This window comes from Gouania willdenowi, chromosome 22 (genome assembly GCF_900634775.1).
Source record: "Gouania willdenowi chromosome 22, fGouWil2.1, whole genome shotgun sequence".
Lineage (NCBI taxonomy): Eukaryota > Metazoa > Chordata > Actinopteri > Blenniiformes > Gobiesocidae > Gouania > Gouania willdenowi.
The window spans coordinates 13,085,762-13,107,770 of NC_041065.1; the positions used below are offsets into that span (position 1 = coordinate 13,085,762).

Consider the following 22,009-nt stretch of genomic DNA (forward strand, 5'->3'; position numbering starts at 1 on the left):
AGTCATATTTAGCAATGCTCATTTGTCATGACACAGTGTGCACATTTGTGCAAACACATAAAAACACATATGCATGCATGATGTTAAAGCTGAGATGTGGTGAGATTGACAGGCATTGGTTTTCAGATTTTAACTACCCTCAGGCACTGGGAGAGGCCATTCAGTTCTCTAATATTGTGAGTTTTTGCTTTTACCTGATGTGAGCCAACATTCCTGATGCCTTTATCTTGACCTGCTCAATATTATACTATATCCCATTTGCATTCATCCTCCTATATGTGATCTGTTTTGCAATCCCTTCCACCAGCTGCCCCGTCCTATCTACATTTTCTTTAAACCTCTATCTTCCTCTGTATGTGTGCATCTCCCCACCTGGCTGTCTCTCTCCAACACGTGATAGTGTGTGTTTCATGTCTGTCCCCAGAGGTGTATCACTGTTACCTCAGGCTGGGTCACAATAGCTAATCCTGTCTTCAGGTGGCTGTTTAGCACACTGAGAGGAGAGCTTGCAGAACCGGAGGTGAGCTCCTGTTACAGGACTCCCTGAGCAAGGGTCAAACCTGACGCTGTCAGAACACATGCACACATGCACAAACTAAGAGGGAGAAGCTTGCACAAGTATCCTGGCAGAAAGGCAGTAATCCTAGCTCACGCGTACAAACAAACATACGTTTAGTCTTTTCACACAAACAAGTTTAGCCTGCTTATCTCTTCCAAGTGGCTCAACATTTCAACTCTTCCTCTCCTTGCTGTGCTTTATCTGCCTTCCGTCCAGCTGCTCATCTATTCTTTCTACTCTCATTCCCAGATCAGTCTGACTCTTGTTCACATTAGGATTCACTGATATGATCTCCATGAAGCCTTGCTCTGGTGGTCATGCGTTGCTTGTCCTGCCCGGCACCTTTATTGTTTAAACCACCCCTGCACGGGGGCGCAGTCAGGTCTCTTGAGGCTTGAATGGAGTCCTATCATGTGTAGCTGTGCCTCTGCATAGTGGGAAAGAGAACTCATTTTTCACTGGGGGAACAACATCCATCTCAGCAGCCAAAGACTGGCTGTTTCATTAAGTAGCCCATCCAGGCAGACAGATGTGTTCACCACACAGCCATGTTTGCCTATGCAAGAGCATGTATTAACCCACAATCCTTTGGGGGAGATTAATAGGCTACCAGTCCTTTTCCATTGATTATCTCCATGCCTTTTTCCCCTAACCGTTGCTTGGCTAGATATTAAAAACTAATGAAGCCTACTGAATCGGCAAGTGCAAGTTTTTTCACGGATCATTTTAGGTTATTTGGACTCAAACAGAGAGGGATCTCTTTAAGGCACAGTTTGAGTCGAATTAAGAAAATAAATGTGAAAAGCAGTTTTAAAGAAAAAAGAGGGGAAAAGAGGAGAGAATGTGCCTGTAAGAAGATGTGTGTTTAAGAAACAACAACACTAGACTGAGACGTGAAGCAAAGACACAGCAGATGTTAGCAATTCTAGGGGATAGCAAAGCATTCCCAGTGTTGGAATCATGTCCTAATTGCCATAATAGAGGTGGTAAGCGCTGACAGTAATGGAGTCTTGGGGATCCATCCCCAGCAACCTGAATTAGGAGCTGCTTGGCAGATCCACTTCAAGATGGCCTGTGCTTTTGGTCAAATTAGACTCATTTTAACATTTCTGTAAGCAATTTTAATCCAACTTCTTCAACGTGGAAGTTCTGAAACTACTTTCTTATGCCTGCTGCAGCGTAGGGAAGAGGATACCCAGAGACAACAGTTAACGTCACAATGAGGAGAGATGAAGGTGTAGTGATGAGGTGTTTGAGAGAGATGGGTCCAAGAGTTCAGCTAGGGCGGTGAGTGAGCAAAGAGTTAAAAGCGTCCATGTGATGTGCTCACCTCTGCACTGGGCCTGGTGAAAGGCGGCAGGGTGCTGTTGGGGAAAATGACTTCCTGAGACATTACCATCAATCACCAGACAGGTCAGGCCCCCCAATCCCACCATGAGGATGCAGTAGAGAAATGGGGGATGGGATAGTGGAATAGACTGGAGGGGATGAGAACAGAGCGGAAGACTGTTAGAGAACCGACTATTAACAATCTTCCTTTCACTCTCTGACCATTTTATACCCTTCGATTCCTCTCCCTATCCATCTCTTTGTGTCTAACTCTGTTTCTATTTCCTGGCCTTCCATAAAATGGCTACCCAGGCATTCAAGAATGGCCTTTGCTGGTCAGAGTCATCTCCTTGGCTCAATTGCATCATTAATTATTCCACAGGCAGGGGGCTCGAAGCAAATCTAAAGAGAGGAAGGAAAATAGTAAGGGAGCAAGAGTTAGATGAAGAGATGGGGGACAGCTGCTAACACCCCCAGTTGCTTGTATCTCTCACTCTGTCTCTTTTTCGCCTTCTGTAAAAGAAGGATGAGAGAGGGGAGGGGCTCGGGTTATCTCAGTGAGTGGTTGTGTTACATTCCTGAAAAGGGAAGGGGTAAGGGGGGGTGGTTCAACGACTTGTTGAAAAGAACACAGACACTTGTCAACAGCCTCAGAGGCAGGGAGCCATCATGCCTTGCTTTAGGCCCATAGGTCAATGACCCTCTGTTGCACCCAGACCCAGAGGTAGAGTGAAATACTAAACAAAGAGGCTGAAAATGAAAGAAAGCCCAAGAACATAACCACCATACGGTATGTGTCACTGCACACCTGTGCCAGAGGTCAGTCAAAAGTTTTAAAAGTCCCTGATTCCTTTTTTCTCTCTTCACCCTTACAACTCTGTACGAGGCATGCAGCTAAGTATCTGTGGGTTATGCTACTACAAAAAGGGCTAAATGAGCAGGAGAAAGCGAGACAATGAGAAAAAGAGAAAACGGCAAGCACCAGCAGTTGTGTTAAAATGGCCCATTAGACTTAAGGAGTAAAAGTTCATCAGCTTTATTAATGGGAAGGTATATAAATGAAGTATGAATTACCTGACTTTTATGGAGTGGCCTGAGTGAAACTGGAGTGTCTTATGATATAATGTTTTAGTGAGCTGCTCTAAATGCTCTGATGAACAGGCTGCAGAGGGGCGGCATGCAGAAAAATTACATAGAGAGAGCGAGACAGAGAGAGAGAGAGAGAGAGACTGAAGTCTGCAGAGGTCCCAGAAGTCCAGTGGCTGGAAGGTTGCCTGATTGTTGCTAACATGCATTGTTGGTCTATTTAGCTTGGAGACAGGGACATTGGTAGCTTCCAGGCTTATTCTTTGCATGTCATTAGGTAGCGTTGTAAAACGCTGCCAATGCAAAAAGAGGTCAGTCAGATTCCAACTCGTCACATTTGTGCTCTCATGTATCCCGAGTTAAAAATGTAACCATGCTTGCACTAAAGCTATCGTACCTATGCTAACATGTATGCATTTAGACAAAGGCCGTTAATATGAACATATAGACATTCACATAGGGGCCCATTAAATGACTGACACACACGCGAACATAAATGCAACCACCATTCTGTAATAAGCAGTAAGCTGAGCTAGCTGATGGTCATCCTCCCATGGGGCTACTGGGTAGCTGCCAACTTCCTGCCTGCTTTGTCAGTGGATAAAGTACCTAACAAACAAGACGGCTGTAGCTAGGCAGGACTTGTCAGGTCAAAGGTCGTCTCGGCCTGCGGGCAAAATTAAGCCTAAAAGTACTGCAAGGAGAGAGAATGGGAAAATGCACTGAAAGGTTGTCTGCTAGTAGCCATGTCTCAGAGCTATACGTAAAATCCTCCAAATGTCTTCTTCTTTTTCTTCTTGCACTATTGAAGACATTTGAATTCCCTAGCTATAATATGAAAGTAAAAGATCCTGAGGGCATTTTTCTGTCTACACTGTCCTGTGTAGCCTGTCGCCCCTGGGTGTGGAGCAGTGACAGGAGATATCTACTTTATTCACTCAAGAAGTCAAAGAAGAACAGGTCTTCTGACTTCAAAGAAGAAGTCAGACCTGCATTTCTGAAAAGCAAAAACCAGATTCGGTAAAAGAGAAGAGGCCCAACGGGCAGAGATGAGGTGTTGACTGATCACCAGTTGGCTTTGTCCCTGTGATATCACATGAACGCACCTATAGTTACTATCAGTGACTTCTCCCTGCCTGACTGAAGTGTCTGTCTGCCATAGACCCAAGAGCTCTTGACTGGCAAAGAGAAAAGAAAACAGGAGGAAAAAGAAAAATGTTTCTCTTTAACCCAGCTGTCTATTCATTGGGATGGGGGGGATGAGGGGGATGGACATTTGCCATGGTCGACTTGAACACATTTAGCATCATTAGCAAACAGGAAGTGTCCCCTGCAGCTGTTTTTTGGCCAAGGAGGGAGGGTGATCCTGCATTCAATGTAATAGACCAATGTTACTCTCCATGTTTGCCTTTGATTTTTGACCTGAAAACACAAAAAATTGACATTACAAATGTCCTATAATATCTTCCAAATTGGCTTGACATTCCAGAGTTAGCCTAGGGGGTTTCTTGTTTGTCCTCTGTAAGTGGTTGTGCTCTTGTTGTTGTATCCCGAGGCTTACTATTAGGACATGCTTGCTTTTCTCTCAAAAATGGGGAGCCTTAAGGAGAGAGAGGAACGGAAAGCTAAAAGAGGTGCCAGTTGTGTATTTGAATACTTATTTTCATTAGGTTAGTGCACAATGAAAGGGAAAACCATCAAGTGGAAACTCTCAGAAGCTTTATTTGAAGAGCAACCCCCTTCGTCTTTGTCCCGCTAAATCTGTCCATCTCCCTACGAATGAATCTGTTTCTATTTCAAATTGAAGATCAGCCCTACTTTACTTTGACTTAGAAAGTTAAACAAAGTCTAAAGAACACAATGAAGAAAGAGGATAAACTTAGAGACCCTGTATGTTAATACTAAGTACTTTTTCCAACAGACTTTATCAACAGACTGAAGGACTTTACTGTTTGGTCATTGCAGCTATTGTGGTTTTTGTGTGCCTTAACTACACCCTTTATGATTTACTAAAATGTTACAGTATTTATTTGGTCATGGCATATTTAATACAATAGGAAATCATCTTACGTCTTACAAAATATCATGTCGATGTTAAAAGACGTAAGGTCCATAGTCTTAGTTGGTCCCCAATTTTTTTTTTTGTATTAAAGCAAAGCGGCATAGGCTTTTAAAAAAATGCTAATGTTTTGTCAGACTTGGTAAGTTCTCTACAGGTAACAGTAACAAGTGTTGGGGGTATTAGGTTGCCTCATGCAGTCATTGGGTGGTGGTGGTAATGGTGGTGGTGGTGGTGGTGGTGGTGGAGGGGGTCCTCAGCTTTGACTGGCCCACCAGGCCTTTAATGATCAGCTTATAGGTCTTAAAAAGACCTTGCAAAGGCAAGATAGCAATTACTTCTCCCTTCCAACAAGCTATTTCACAGCAAATAAAGGGACATGTGAGGGGTTTTAGTGAGGCACGAATGTAAAACTCTGGCCAAGACTTAAATATGTGCAATAATGGAAATGCTTTATAAGATACAAAACTGATGGTACATGGGCTTTGCTGTACTCATTGCAACAAAAAGATTTACAGCTCACCTGAAAATAAGCAGTGAGTGTTGCTGTATGTTGACATCAGAAAAGTGAGAGAGGAGAGCTGAACAGAGCTGGGTGCCCCTGAGCAGGCAGTTACCACAACAAAGCCAACAGACTGGTCTGAAAAACCAGGCCAAATTCCTGCCCTCTAGGACCTGGCTTAAAGCTTGAGCGGAAACTTTGAAAAAGGGGGACAAGATGAGATGAGAGGAGAGGAAAAGGAGAGAGGTGGAGTGAAGAGGATACGAGCACAGGGCAGTGGGGTTAGCGTGCAGTTAGAGAGGCAGAGATGGCTGCTGGGGCCGACCCAGCATGGCGGGAGGAGGAAAGAGAGGAGACCAGGCCCCTGCTGTAAGGATGGTGGGATCGTGTTCCTCCTTCTGAAAGCAGAGGGGGCAGCCATGTGTTGGAAAACAGAAGCAGTGAACTCGAGCTGAGTATTAATTAGACACATCTCACTTCCTGCAGGCCACAAATGAGACCATATTAACAGCACGGGAAACACGTTGATGTAATTGTTTGTGTGAAGTAGCTTTACTGCACTTTTCAGATGTATTAATGAAATAAAAGTTATATGTAATCATTTCATTATCCATTATAGCAGTGGCTCTCAAAGTTTTTTGGCTAAAGTACCCCCTTTCTCTTATTTCCGAATCCAAGTACCCCCTTCGTCCTACTAGAACATTGGAACATTCTAACGACGATAATTTCTATCATTTTGTGTATTTTGTTGTTGTTTGTCATTTTTATTATTCAGTAATTTTTTCTCTTATTTTGTGTGTTTATGTTGCCATTGTTGAGTGTTGTTGGTATTATTTAAATTATTCTCTTTCAGAGTGTGTGTGCATTTGGTGTAATTCGGTCAGTATTTTGGGGTATTTTGTAGTGATCCTGTGTATTTTTCTCTCATTTACTGTGTCTTTGTTTTTGTTCTGTTTGTTGCTAGTTTTTATTATTCAGTATATTTTTCTTTTATTTTGTGTGTTTTTGTTGTCATTTTGTAAGATTCTGCTAATATTTAGTATTAACTAAAAAAAAATAAACATTTAAAACCCCATATTTTTAATAACTTTTTTTGTTAATTTTCCCCTCCCTATCTCTCAAGTATCCACTGTAGGACCATCGCGTACCCCCATTTGAGAAACACTGCATTATAGCATTACAGTTTCCCTAAAACTTGTTTTGCTCTTTTGTTTGTCGATCACTAAGTCTGGAGGTGCATTGGGATTGTGTGGGAGTGATTGCTATTTAGCCTCATGGAGCTTGGTACAATCAAATGCCTATGCATTGCACATCCTTCAGGGCTCCTTCCTCACCCTCTCCCTCCATCTGACTTCTCCTCACCCACTGTTGCTGTAGCTTGGCAGGCAGGCAGAGCAGTTATGCTGTAGAGCTTCTCTACAACCTTGCACTGTCTCCAGTGAACATAAATTAATGGTGTAGAGCAAACAGGCTGCTGGCTGTAGGCCAGGAGCTGGCTTCGGGAGCACAGCAAGCGATTGTTGCGGGGGGCCGTGGCAGCAACAGCAATAGTAGTACTGATGCACTGCCAACCAACCAAACAGCCATAGTCAGACAGAAAGACTAGGAGCCCTTTTGCTCTTTAATAGAGGCTGCAGGCTTCAGCATTCCGTCTTATATTCACAATCATCACTGTTTTACTGTCAGAGGCCAGTCCACTGAGGGCCCTCATACTTAGCATGGACGCTTTGGAGTTTGGAGTGATAGAGACAGAAGTGTAGTGGTATGTTCTGAATGCAGATCGTATGAGGTGTAGATATGAATGCACTTTCATTAGCTGTTATCAGAGGTTGGCATGTGGTGCTTGTGGTTTGTTGTTTGGCATCATGTGAGTTCTGTTTATAAGTCAGTCGTATGTGTGCATTTCTTTCTGTTAGTGTGCATGTGCGCGTGTGTGTGCGCAGAGAGGGGAGAGCAACTAGGTTGGGTCATTGAGTCATGTGGCATTCTTGCCTGTTTTCAGACTGTTGTTGGGAAGCGGTGCATTTCCCACAGAAGTCAAATGTACACCCAGATAACCCAGAGCTACCCTGACCTTTATGCAAAAACAAAGAAAAAAAAAATATATATTTTACATCCAGAGTGGGAAAGTGCTTTTGGTGTATTAACAAAATTAAACATTTATGTCAGTTACATTGAGTTTAAGTCCAGCATTCAAGTTATGTTCAGCATTCGTATCGACTTAATTTTAAAAAAGAAAGAAAGAAAGAAAATAAAAAATAAATATTTTTGGGGTTTTCTATTCACATTTTTTAAATTTATTTGGAAGGTACATGAGGCTTAAATAGTTAAGTCTTATACATTAAAAAAATGCCTTGTTGTAAATTAAAATATATATTTAGAAACATGGAAAAAGCTGTATTACGATATGGTTTGCATTGGACACATAAAATATTAACAGAAAACTTGTGTATTTAATTTTTTGTGTTTTATAAATATCAGAAATAATCTCCCTCAGCTCCCCTTCCTGTACGGCTGTAACTGAAAGTGCCCTCATGGATGAACAAAGCTTAATTATTACTAGTGCAGCGATGTAATCTTATTTGGCTTAAATTGTACAAAATATTATTAAATTAAACTATAATATTTGCAGTTTTTATCTTTTTTTTAAAAGTATTGACACTTTTATGTTTATAATGTCTCCATGGAAGCAATCACGTGTATTCATATTTAAATGACAAAATCTGTCAAAAACTTCGGTAAATATAGAATGTATTGGAAAGGCTTTGTGGATGGTAAACACTGACGATGGATTGAACATTTCCAAAGAGATTTATTTGTCATATCTGTTTGATCTCCTCGTAATGCCGATATGCATTCAATTTCATTGTCATTTGTCAAAGAAGCCAATTGTAGCGATATTAACAACAGCAACTTGATATTTAAAATGTGCCAATCTCACCCGAGCAGCATGCAGAATCCATATTAAAATGTCATTCCTATATTTGATTGCATTTTATTCCTGACAGTGGATATTATTATCATCATCCTCCAGTCACATTGATTAAAAACAAATATGATTCCAATCAATGTGTGGGAGACGTATATGAAAGGGAAATGACGGGATATGATTTTTCTGTAAATTACGCACAAATGAGACGCCATGAGGCCCATCAATGCTGCTAAGACATGAAAACATCACTGTGAGGGACTTGCAGAATTCTAAATGACAAAGAACTGACACTTCCTTTTAAGTTTTATACTTAAAAATGAATAAACACACTGTCAATTTACATACAAAAAAAAAGAAAAGAAAAGTAGAATTTCCCTGTCGTAGAAACAGAAGAAGTATTCCTGAAACACACCAATCATCTTGAGTTATTCCCTTGTGTTGCCAAGGTGCTTTGGGATAAACAACCAACTGCCAGTGATTTCCTGGGAGTCATTAGCATGGAATGGGTTTGCCAGCCACAGCAACCTCGTGACCCGGCTCCATAACTCATGTCACACACTGATGATGTCATCCATCAATGGGATCCACCAGCAGCGTAGGCAGAGGGTCTTATAGCTTCAGAGGGTGGAGGGAATAAGTGAATATGGTGGAGGGTGCCTTGGAAAGAACAGCCGGGATAATGATTGGGTGCTAAGATTTTGATGACTGCTGCAAAAAGGTGTCGGGAAAACAGAGAAGTGATGTATAGCAACTGGGCGTTAACTGAGTAGATGGGAGTGAAGGTGGAGAAAGAAGTAAGAATGGTCCAAAAGTGAATGTTTTTCGGGTTTTTTTTCGTGTGTGTGTGATGCCAAGCTGGGCTCGGGAGGGGTTTAAGAACCATATGTAGCAGATGATGATAGAGCTTCCCCAGTTTGTAATATGCAGGCAACAATAGGAACCATTACAACCAGCTCTATCAGAGAGGACAGAATCCATCAAACCCTGTATTTTAACCAACAATCGGTCACACCTGCACAACCATGGCACACACAGACTGATCTTTGATAAAATGGCAGTGTGATCCCTCTGCTATGTGCCTCGGCCTTTTTAGGTCAGATTGTAGGAACAGGAAATTGTGTGAATCAGGGGATGGTGGAGCCTTTTTTTGCCATTTTACGGTTTTCTGCATAATTAACAAAGATGTTTCGATCTCAGACCGGCATGGGCTGGAAAACAAATTGAACCTTCTCATTCCAGCTTCTAATTATTTATAGACTGCTTTACATTTTGCAGTCAATCCTCTTTTAAGGGTATTGGCCTCAGTGTAACTGAACTTATTGACTGGATCCAAAGCTAGTAGGGAGATTATCAATACCATCTTTGATCTTAGACTGTGTTTGTGTTTCAGCCATTAAATAAGCATGTCATAGTGTCTCTAGAGGGGCAAGGAGGACATCCCCTGGAGTAAAAGCATTACTATCAATTTAGACCCAGTGTTATTCATCCCTTTTTCTGCCAATTCATCTCATTATTTTTTTTTACTTCTTAGGTGTTTGCCTTGGTTTAGAAAAGTTTGACAACATTTTATGTGATTTTACAGATGAAATTACCACTAAGAGGTTACTTAAAGGTCCAAATAGCCATTCTTCAATTTCACGCCTGCTGCTGCCTTGTAACCACTTGGCCCACCATGCCTGGTTGCTTCTCATGTTTGTCTACATGCATGTTTTTGCGTGCGTGTGCGACACTATGCAACACACACTACTCTCCGTTGCTAAGATTTCATAGTATCAGGCTTTAGGGAAAGCGGCCGATGTGTGAAGCCTGGGTGGCCTGCAGTATGAGCTATAAAAATATGTGTTTATGTCAAGGAGGAAGGAATGCTAAAGAGAGATCTGAGGACAAAAGGGAAAAATATGTGAGAGGATATGTTGGGGTGCATAGTGTGTTTATGTGTATGTTAATGAATTTATTCGGTGTGCAAGCTTGCAAATGCATGCAAATGTTGAGTTTGCGCGAGTAATGGTCCAACAGAAGGAAGGCAGGGCTAGGGCGATGAGTGAGGGTATAGTGGAGGTACGAGCTGAGCAAAATAGGATTTTTTTTTAGTGTCGTGTCTGATGTGGTTGAGGTAAATCTCCTTACTCAGGGGTTTTTGTGTGCGAGAGGGGCTTTAACATCCCCACTCTTCTTGATGAGACATCTTTCTTGTTTGTTCAAACCATTCATTACGTGGTGGCTCTTGGACGAGTCGTGCTGCTGGCCAGCGTATTTATCACGGGGCTAGAGCGCGCTCTGCCTGACAGAAGGCGATTGATGACCAGATCTGGGCCTGAGAGGCTGAGGAAGCCTTAATACAATGTAAATGACCCACTACCGTTTCCCATCTAGGCTTCTCCTATCTCCATGCTTCCATACCACATCATCTTTAGCAAAGCCTCCACGTTTATGAAAACATTAAATGGGATGAAAACTGATTCCTGTTCTTATTCCTATTCTTGTGAGGAGAAGTAAAGTCAATCTCTAATTACACAAACGCAGAAGTATGTGCACTTGGGTTTATATTATACTTGCACACATTTTGGCACATGCACACATTTACCTGCAAAACTATAAACAGACATGCAGACATAAAACCAATAGCTGTGCGTCTGCCGGCCAAGGAAACGTCAGCACCTGGCAATCAAATAATGTGATCCTTTGAAGGCATTATCATCTTTCCTTTGTGAATGATTTTCAATATATTAGAAAGAAGTACACACACTAGTACAAATTAGATTAATTCCTCTGCAGTTGGCACGCTTTTGTCAGATTTTAGCCTTGTTTGTCATCAATTGAGCACATTCCTTAAGCCATTTTCATTTATTCTTTAATTAAAACAGTATAGAACTGAACAGGCAGGGCCTTAATATAGTAATCTTCCTTCCTACTGATATGAATTTTCATCGATATTACTTACTTGGGCCCAATGAGAAAATGCTTCTTAACTAACAGCTATCATTTGGAACACAAACTAAATTATATTAGAAATAAAAAAATAAAGAAGAAAAAAAACATTAAAGTCTTAATGTTGATAGCAAATTTTTTATTTTGTTTTTTTCAGAAACTTACCATTTATTGACCAGATATGGGATTATATAAAAGTTTGTAAATACACACTAATTTGATTTGATCAATGCGACCACATGATCGCATGAGTTCTGATTGGATTTCGTCCCATGTGACAAAGTAATGTTTTTGTTTTCATTAGCTGACAAAAAATCTATATATTTTGATATTGTTTTCATTATATTTTCATGTAGTTTTTAAATTAGTCATAGAAACGTTATTGTATAATTCAGAAAATGTGATCAACAAGAATTTCTAATCAACAAAATTAACATTGATACATTGGCACTTTCAAGGCAAGGCAAGCAAATTTATTTGTATAGCGCATTTCATACACAAGGCAACTCAATGTGCTTTACATGATAAAACATTCAACAGCTTAAAATCAGTAAGGACATTTAAAATCACCAGTAAAATCAATTAAAATCATCAACAAACACATTACATCAACAACATGACCAAAAATCTCTCTCTCAATCATATGCAGTAGAGAAAAAAAGTACCTTTAACTTTGATTTAAAAATGTTCACATTGGATGCTGACTTCAGCTCTGCTGGCAGTTTGTTCCACTTCTTTGCAGCATAACAACTAAAAGCAGCATCACCATGTTTACTGTGAACTCTGGGCTCCACTATCTGACCTGTGTCCATAGATCTGAGAGACCTGCTGGGTTCATACCTGACTAACATGTCACTGATGTATTCTGGACCAAACCCATTCACAGATTTATACACCAGCAGCAGAACTTTAAAGTGTATTCTGAGGCTGACTGGGAGCCAGTGTAAAGACTTTAAAACTGGAGTAATGTGTTCTGACCTCTTTGTTCTGGTTAAGACCCGAGCTGCAGCGTTCTGAACCAGCTGTAGCTGTTTGATGCTATTTTGGGGGATTCCTGTCAGAAGACCATTACAATAGTCCAGTCTGCTGGAGATAAACGCATGGACCAGTTTCTCCTGATCTTTCTGAGTCATTAAACCTTTGACTTTGGAGATGTTCTTTAGGTGGTAGAAGGCTGTTTGTGCGATACATTTGATCTGACTGCTGAATGTAAGATCTGAGTCAATCAGAACACCAAGGTTTTTACTTGGTTTTTAGCTTTTAAAGATCGAGATTCAAGATACTTCCTGATAGCTGTCCTCTTTTCCTTGTTACCAAACACAATCACCTCCATCTTGTTATGGTTTAGTTGAAGGAAGTTTTCACTCATCCAACAGTTTACTTATTCTAAGCAGTCACACAACACCTCAATGGGACCATAGTCATCTGGGTTCAGTGATAGATATAGTTGTGTGTCATCTGCATAGCTCTGATAATCAACCTTACGGTTCTGTAAAATTTGTCCTAAAGGAAGCATAGAAGGTGTCCAAGAACAGAGCCCTGAGGAACCCCACAGGACATTGGTAATCTGTCAGATTCAAAGTTTCCAATGCTTACAAAATAACTTCGCTCCTCCAAGTATGACTTAAACCATTGCATTACTTTTCCATTTAGTCCAACCCATGTTTGCAATCTGTGCAACAAAATTGTATGATCTACAGTGTCAAATGCAGCACTTAGATCCAATAGAATGAGAACAGATACTTTTCCTGAATCAGTGTTCAACCTTATGTCACTGATCACTTTGATAAGAGCAGTTTCAGTGCTGTGATGAGAACGAAAATCTGACTGAAATTTATCAAATATTTTGTTGAATGTTAAGAATTGACTCATTTGGTTGAAGACCACCTTCTCAATTGCGATTCTGTCTAATTCTATCAAAAGTTACTGAGTATTTAACTTAGAGGATGGTGTGAGTTTAAAACCAGCTTAAAAAAAGGTCACATCTATGTATATTTGTGTGCTTTAATTTGCACACACCTGTATGTGCATGTAGGAGTGTGTCCGTGTGCAAGCATTGGTTTGAAGAGGCTGAACGAAACGCACAGTGTCTCATTTGTTTCGTTTGCCTCGACTCCTAATCTGGCCCTTAAAGACATCTGTCACCAGTGATCACTGTTGTTTTGTCATGCTTCATAGCAGGCCCAGAGGGAGCAAGGCAGCCCAAGGTCTGCCATTTATATCATCCAATGTTCTCCAGATTGGACCTGACACAAATAGTATCATTGCAGCCCTTGTTGCAGAATTACATTTTCAGGTAAAAAAATCTTGGCCAGGGCTGTAGAGGAGATTTCACAGCATTCCCTTGTTTTAGCATTTCAGTCTGTGTTGAGCTGCTCTCTGAGAAAGAATCTCCACCAGGATACTGTACATGTCAGACATTCTAGGAAAGATAAAATGTATTGAAAGCAAATCTGCACCCACTCAATCCTGTTTTCGTTGTTTTACGAATTGATCCTTAGACAACACACTATTGCTGGCCTTCTGGTAACTCGCCTCGTGTTGTCACGTGTGCTTTCGAGTATCTTTTTCATCTCTATACGTGGCGTGTAAGATCATTAGCGTCTATGTATGTGCGCAGTTTCTGTGTAGGTGAGCACGGTAGAGGGAAGAGGGGTTATCATAGTTGACTGTTTTGACAAACTTGTTTGGCCAGCTCTGACAGGTTTAGCGCTGAATTGTGTACGTGTGGGTGTGTGTTGGTGTGTGGGTGGACACGTGTATGCCTTGTGAATGTCTATACTGTGGGAGGGACGGGGTTGGGTGGAGGTCAGGAGAAGGTGCAGTCTTAGGTTACACAATAGAGCCAACACGAGAACTTGACTTGAAGCATGTTTGCTATTCAAAGCTTGTTTTAATGACTCCTTATTTATGCACGAATATCTGTTAACAAGTGTGTTCACGCATGTGTTTTTTCTTTCTTTCTTTCTTTTTGTCCTTCTACAGCACCCATATCCTTCTGAAGAGCAGAAGAAGCAGCTAGCCCAAGACACAGGCCTCACCATCTTACAAGTAAACAACTGGTGAGTCAAGATTCCTGCTTCCCCATATCTCCACCACCAGCATTGCTTTGCCTTTTATTTTCAAAAGCCTTCGCCTCCCTTTACCCGCCATCCAAGACGGCTAATACTCCTAAAGTGTGAAAACCGTTTATGCACATCCCTCCCCATCATCTGTAGACACAGTGTTGCATACACACAAACAGACAACCTTTTTAACATTATTATATGTAAGCTACCAGGATGTTCCGGTGTTATCGCTAAACTGCGGCTAAGTCAGTCGTCTTTGTGGTTTGATGCACATACATTTACTGGGATGTATTTAAGTGAGACTGGCAGAGATCATAAGCTACCCTTACAGCCTCCACACCAACCCCACCCTCCATCCTAAAAAATCATACCGAGCATCGCCACTGGTGCCCCCACAAATGGCAAAAACTGCCTTCCACCCCCTCCCTGCGCCACACATGCTATATGGTGGATTAAGGTTTTGGTGGCCTGGCCAGCAGGGCCTTTGTAGATGGCTTAGCACATAACTGGGGGTGGTGGATTAAATAAAATGATCACAGAAGCAAGGAAATGATACAGGAATTACTTATCAAAATACTAGCCCAGGTTTTATCTGCAGCTTAATTTTGTTCAGTACATTCTCGTGGTGATGTTCAGATTAATTGAACTGACAGCTTCTTTTCAAAATTCCGGGAAGGTATTTGCACGGATTTCAGGTCTTACACAAACTTAATTATATGGAACCCCATTTTATCATTCTAATTCCATGTAGCGGGGGTTCTATTTACAAATGACAAGTCTGTGCCTTTTATTCACAGCTTTCCTTAATATATTTATCAAAGCAGGTTCATTTACAAAGTGCTCTATCTGTTGGGTACAGGCAGGCCGACATTAACGAAGCTCTTAGGTTTATCAGGCTCACAGCCTGACAAGCCACCCGAGGGTCAATTGATTTTTTGGTTCTCTGATTCATTTTTTTCTCATTTTTCCTGGGTCACAATGAGAAACATGCCTGGAGAATTAGCGTGGTTTGTTGGTCTTATCTATCAGCCCCCCATCCCTTGTCCTTCCCCCTCTTCCAGCCTGACATACTCGGTCTCATTCTGTCTTTCTCACATTTTCTCTCTATCCGTCTCTCACCCTTTGCTTTATTCCCTTCTAGCCGGGGGAAGTCAAGCTACTTAAATTGGCCACAGGAACCGCTGTTATCAGACAGTAATGCACCCTACAGTGTGGATAGCATTTCAATTACACCAGTAACCAAAGATTAGCCCCCGCTTGCCTGTTTCATGCCTCGTGCCACCGTTTCGAGACGCTGTGCACCTTACCTACAGGAGCAGAAAATTGAGTTGCCTTGCCTGTGTCATGGTGATTAATGCAGAAATACTCCGGGTAGAGAGAGAGCCAAAAGGACATTGACAGAGATAGATATAGAGAAGGGTGGCGTCTTCTCACTGGCCAAGAAATACAAACCCCAGCATAGAGATACTCCCGATCCATTTGACCAGAAAGAAAAGAAAAAAAACATTGACTGTGTGACATTGTCATTGTAGTTTCCACACAGACAGATGTGCCTATGTTTGAACGTTGATGGTCATGGTCATGTATCGCCCCAGCCACATTAACAAAACAACACAAGGCAGCAGCATTCACAAACAAGTCACTGAAGAGGTTTGGATTCCGCCTGGCAACGTGTGCTGTAACCCACATTTTATCAATAAAAGATGCTGCCACATTGCTCCGTTACATAGAGAGAGAGAGGAGATAAGGGAGGCTGATATTTTCATCTTTCCACTTGTCTCTGTACTGGTTTTTTCTCTTTGATTCCTAGCCTACAAAAGGTATGATGGAGCAGTGTAGAATGAAATTCCTGTTCAAATAAAAACCTCTCCAAATTCCTGGCTGGCCCCTTGCATTGTTCTGTAGTTCTCTTTGATGCATGGCCGCTGCCATCTTACCGGCCAAATACAGGGCGAGAGATGAAAACAGGGGGCGACAGAAGCATAGGATGAGTGTGTGTGGAGGGGTGGAGGAGTGGGGATGGCTCGCCGTCTTCGGTTTCCAGCGCTCTCCCTTGGGGTAAGGATGTGCTGAATCAGGGCTTTGTCCTTCGGCACAATCGTAGCTCGGCGAGGGCACAACGGTGCTCTGTGCGATAGTCAATAGACAGTGAATGTTGCTCTCTACCCTCCTGCCCCATGGAGTCTCTCAGAGCTGCACCCTACAAGTGACCCCTTCCTCGATGATTACCTGCAACTTACCTGTAGGCACAAAACGCTATAGCAAGGAGACAGACTTTCCACTGCCGGGTTGTTTATCTTGTCTCTATCATTAGCTATCAGCCTCACCTGAATGGAGCCCACTCCCTATTAGCTGTTTGATGTTATTAGCGAGCAAACAAAAGGATGCAAAGTCCACAATCTCCTCACTTTGGTCTAGAGCTGAGGTGGAGGATGATATTATTCTGTTACTTACATCCTTTGTTGTCAGAGTGGATGTATATCTAAACAGGAAATATTTCCATGGATAGATGATGTGTCAAGATGCCATGAATTGATACTTAGGTAGATTCGGTGCTGTGTTTGCTTGACCTAAATTTAAGACAAGGGTATACAAACACATACAGGGAGTGGTCGGATATTAAGTTGGAAGAAAAGGTGAGGGCGTTGTCACATACAGAGGTCTAGGAAATCAAAGTAGGTGAAACGGCAAAGTGTGGGGCTCACCCACCGAAGAGGCATTTATAGTTTACAGTATCTAGTGGTATATTTGCCTGTCTCAGCAGCTCCTGGTGTCCTGCTATCAGTCTGGGCTAAATGGAGCTTGACCGAATCCTTTTCGCGTCTCAGCATCAGACCCAGCACGATGCGCCCTCGCTCACTGCCATAAACACACACCAACTATTCTGTCATTATTTACCACTGCAGCAATGCTTACATACACACTCATGCATGCATATAACCCCCCGCGCACTGCCAGTTTATTGCATTGGCCTGGGAGATGAAGCCGATGACAGATGACTGAGAGGAGCAGTAGCTAGAAAAAAAAAAAAAGGAAGGAAATCATCCCGCTATTATTCCCTCATCTAAAAGACAGCCGGTTGGTCATTTCCATGGCAGAGAGTAGGAGGGACAAGATGGGCCCAACTAGTCAGATAGTGAATATGTCATTTCTTGGCATCTGTGATGATTGATTACTGTGCCACCGGAGCACTAATAACAATAAAGAGGGCACTAAGGCACACTCTATTTTTACTTCTCTGCCTCCTTTTTGTAGCCCAAGGGGGACCACGTGCACACACACACACACACACACACACACACACACACACACACACACACACACACACACACACACACACACACACACAAGGGAGAGGCTCTAATTAGCGGCAGAAAGGAATACAATGAGTGAGTTATTAAGACATGGGGCGGATCGCAGCCAACCTTTGCCCCCTGTCAGAGCACAGGTCACATGATAAGGGAAGGATATCCGCCAGACGACGGCGCCAAGCAGCCTGTGCCCACTGAGGAGATGAAATAGGCTCAATCTCTGTGCAGCAGGGCATGATGCTCTGATTGTTTTCTATTGTTCTGTTTTTAAATGAAAAAACACAATTACACTTATATTATTTTAAAACAATATCTAGGAGCAATTGCCATCCTTCAATACGGTGATTAAGCAATAATGAATTTGGACTGTCAACAATAGCTATTTGGCATTTGGAGATTAAAGTTGGTGGGCAGAAGCTGCATCACATCTGCATGCTGAGATACTTGCATTTCTTTGTAGGAAAGGAATAAAAGTGAAATACGTACCGATCCAAGCCTTTTCTGGATGTTTTACTAGCTAGCTTAGCTTAGCTAGAAAAACTGCTTTTTATTATTCTTACAAATATTTTTATGATTCCTGTACAGTGTTTAATGGAATTCAAAATAATAACTAATATTTTCCAAATGTAATAAAAAAAAAGTTATAAAACTGGCCAAGCTTGGTGTTTTTCCAGAAGTTTTTTAAGGGCCAGCTCCCCCTCTCCAAACTGTGCTCTGCCCATTCATTACTTCTCCGTCTCCGTATTTCTTCCCCATCGGTGGTTGATTTGACGGAAGTTTCTGGTTATCTATCTAACTTTGACCCAGATTGAAATGTAATGCCTTTTTTTTTTGGACTCCCAGCAGTGGCCATCTCATGCCGCTGTCTTTCTAAATATACATCTGTAGTGTGGAAAAGGGCTGATACGTATGTGTGTCTCTCTGGGGTTTGTGCAAGTGTGAGTGCTTATGAGTGTGGCATTAAAAAAGAAGAGACGACCGGGGCTGCCAACACAGGCACCATGATCCCTCTCATTTAGAGACCGCTAATTGGCAGTTAATTAGCAGAATTGACTCTGTTGTCAGATCCCAAGTGCCAGCCCCCCTACCAACACCCTCTATTCGCTAAGTTCATTTGATCTGACTGCTTTCTTGATGGTGTGATAATAATCCCATTTCATCTGTTTTGGAGGATAAAACCCATTTGGTAAAACATATTCTCCCAATTGGCAGAGTAGGAAAAGAGCAGATTGCCTGTTGTTGCCGGTTACAGTTTGGTTGTTTTTCTTTTTATTTGGCTTAGCAATTGTTACCGATCCAAATATCTGTTCACGCCGCAATCTAAACGCGTGCTTCACTCAGAGGATAAGCCATGGGGACCTTAAACAGCTGATGATAATGTTCCCTGCTCTGTGTGTGTGTGCTGTAAGAGTGTATGTGCAGCATGAGAGCGTATGAGCCCTGTTGAAATGTTCAGTGTGATTAAAAGGGCCTACTCCCACTTTATCAGGCACAGGGGGCATATTGGGTCATAGCATGGCATGAACACCCACCCAGGCTACAAATTAACCCGATGCCACCACTGTGTGATTCTGCTGTTATTAAAAACAGGTGGTGCCCAAATGAAATTGGACGATTTTGTACAAAAATGAATCCCATTTATTTTTTTTATTTGTTTTCTCATTACAAGCTGAAGACTCTCCAAGGCTGTGGAATTCTCTCAGCAAAAAACGGCATGCAAGAATGAAGCCAGGCGAAGCAGGATAGAGCAGCACAGAGCTGAAAGAGGCATTACAGAGAAAGCATTAGAATAAGATGGAGCGAGATGGGAGGAGGGAGGTCTTTGTACTTCTCTGCTCCTTTTGGCTCCTTTTATTCCTCAACGGCTTGGTTTTATTGGTGGGTCGTTTAATAACAAGGGCTCGCGTTGAAAATGAAGTCAAGCTCAGTTTGCGTGGGCGAGCTACCTTTTTTTTTTTCTTCTTCCTTATTTTAAGATGGTAATTTCTGTACTAGGGGTGAGAACTGGAAAGATATCAAGAGAGAATAATACACAGGAGAGAGAAAGGAGAGAGACTCGGAGGGTGAGTCTGTGGGAGTGTGAGAATTCATGGGGAATACAGGGGAGAAAAGTAGGTTAATTTATTTCTTTAAAAAAAAAAAAAAAAAAGAAGATGAAGAAGAAGAAGTAAAGAAAAGCTTGGTGATACTGAGAAAAGTAGGTGTTGGATGCTGTTTTCGTGAACAAGCTGCTTAATGCGCCCGGGCAGCCACGGTAAGGCTGCTAGAATCTCCCTGTGCCTGAGGCCATCTGTGAGCAGAATAGCAATTTTATTACTTTGTCATTAAACCAATTTCACAGCAGTATTGTTTGTTAATGAGCAGCCGCAAACGAGCAAAGATGTCACGTACTAGAATAGCAGCAAGATTTGTGACCCCACCAGTCCTCTATCTCACTCTCCCAACCTGTACCTCATTCTTATTCTTCTGCTCTTTCCACCATCATCTTCTTCTTAACATCCTTACTGCCATCCTTACCCCTTGCTCTCTCTCTCCATCTCGCTCTCCCTGCAATCCTTCCATTTACTCATCCTTCCCTCTTGTTATAGACGTCTCTGGCTCATAAATAATGGGAAACTGCAAAAAGATAAAATTCAAAGTCTATACATTCAAGTCTCTGTTTATGGTGTTCTATTCGCCTTCGGAGCACATCAGGATTAATGGTTTCTCTACAGGATTTTAGGGTGGGCATGGTGAAATCTTGGCACGTATGGCTGTTATTTATCTCTAACAAAGACGCCAACAAAAAGCGCCAAGAGAGGAAGAGGGCAATTAAAAGGGTGTCCTTTCTGTTGTATGCTGATATGATGTAATGAGTTTCTGAATGTTTTAGAGTATCATGTCAATTCCAACTCTTGTATTAACAGTCATCTGTTTGGGTAGGAAAGTCACATGGTTCAGCTGTTTCAATGCTGGCTGTGTTTTTACAGCCAGTCACTCAGTTCATGTTTTACTCTAGCGAACAGTTGGCACAGATTCTTGGTTTGTTTGTGGTTTATGACTGAGAGAGGAGAAGTGACAGAGAGGGAAGAGCGAGGGAACGGAGAACCAAACCAACACCCCAGAGGATCAGTCAGTCTGACAGGCTAGATTTGGATGATTAGTGCTATCTGCGGAGGGAATCAGTAAGTTAGCGTAGCCACGGGCTTCAGGTGAGAATATGCAAAGCTTGGTGGTGATGCGAGTCTGATGACTACATATAATGTGTGTTTTTTGTTTGTGTTTGGAATGAAGAGGGTGGGGTGTGGAGGACTAAAAGAGGGATAAAGGTGACCAGGTGTAGCAGAATGGCCTTGAGGGTTTGTGTGTTTGTGGAGCCAGAGAGGACAGGAGCTCCTTCTTTTGCTGAGCTCTTTAAACTCCGTGAACCTCTGCACAGTATTTTCTCTCTGTCCAGACATGCTCATTCTCTCACTAACTCTTTCTTTTTTACCTGCTCGTGCACATTTCTTTATTTTTTTTTTCTTCTTGTGTTTAGTAATAAAGGAACAGGGCTTAAATAAGCACGTTTGTCTGTTTATGTGGTTTTGGTTTCTCCTCTCAATATTTTAGGATATAAAACAGAGAGTTGTGTAAGACCACACAATCACGAGTTGTGATTGAATTTTGTCCCATATATTAGTATATTTTGATATAGTTTCCGGTATTGTCACTTAAAAGAAATGCAGTCAACGAAAACTATGACGGAACACTGTAGTACAGTGTATCATTCTTACCTGTTGCATGTGTTTCTATATCTTCTGAGGATATGATTCATGGCCCTGTGTCCTCTGTGAATTTGAAGTGTCAGCCAACAAGATCATCATGGAAGACCCCATAAATCAATACAGTCTTTTGTTAGTTTGAACCATGCTCTGGCCCAGTTGAGGCCTGTTATAGACGATATATCAGGAGGACTGGTGCCGAGCAGAAAAAAAAAGAAGAAGGGGGAGCGCAGAAGGGAGGCAGTCATGGGGCCTCTTTACAAGACAATTCAGTCTTAATTGGATAGCTGCCCAAATCCAGCTCATATCAAACCTGGTAATTCGCAATTTGGGAGCGTTGAGGAAAAAAAAAATTAAGGAGAAGACTTCACTGTTCATTGGCTTTAAAAGTAAACACACAAGGCACTTTGATCGAGTCATCAAAAGTAGCTGGAGAGGAATTAGTGACTATTAGCCAACATGATAACATGCATAACAAGATGCACAGATACA

The 22,009-nt window shown here is 41.9% G+C and overlaps 1 protein-coding gene across 8 annotated transcripts in view; it reads left to right on the top strand.

The window, feature by feature from the left end:
* The window catches only part of meis2a (Meis homeobox 2a), an 82,161-nt gene that overhangs the window by 43,088 nt on the left and 17,064 nt on the right, over positions 1-22,009 (top strand). For all 8 annotated transcript variants that reach the window (XM_028437319.1, XM_028437318.1, XM_028437321.1 and 5 more), the window contains exon 9: positions 14,381-14,457. In XM_028437319.1, the coding sequence (XP_028293120.1) occupies positions 14,381-14,457 (77 nt within the window). The remainder of the gene's footprint in view (positions 1-14,380; positions 14,458-22,009) is intronic.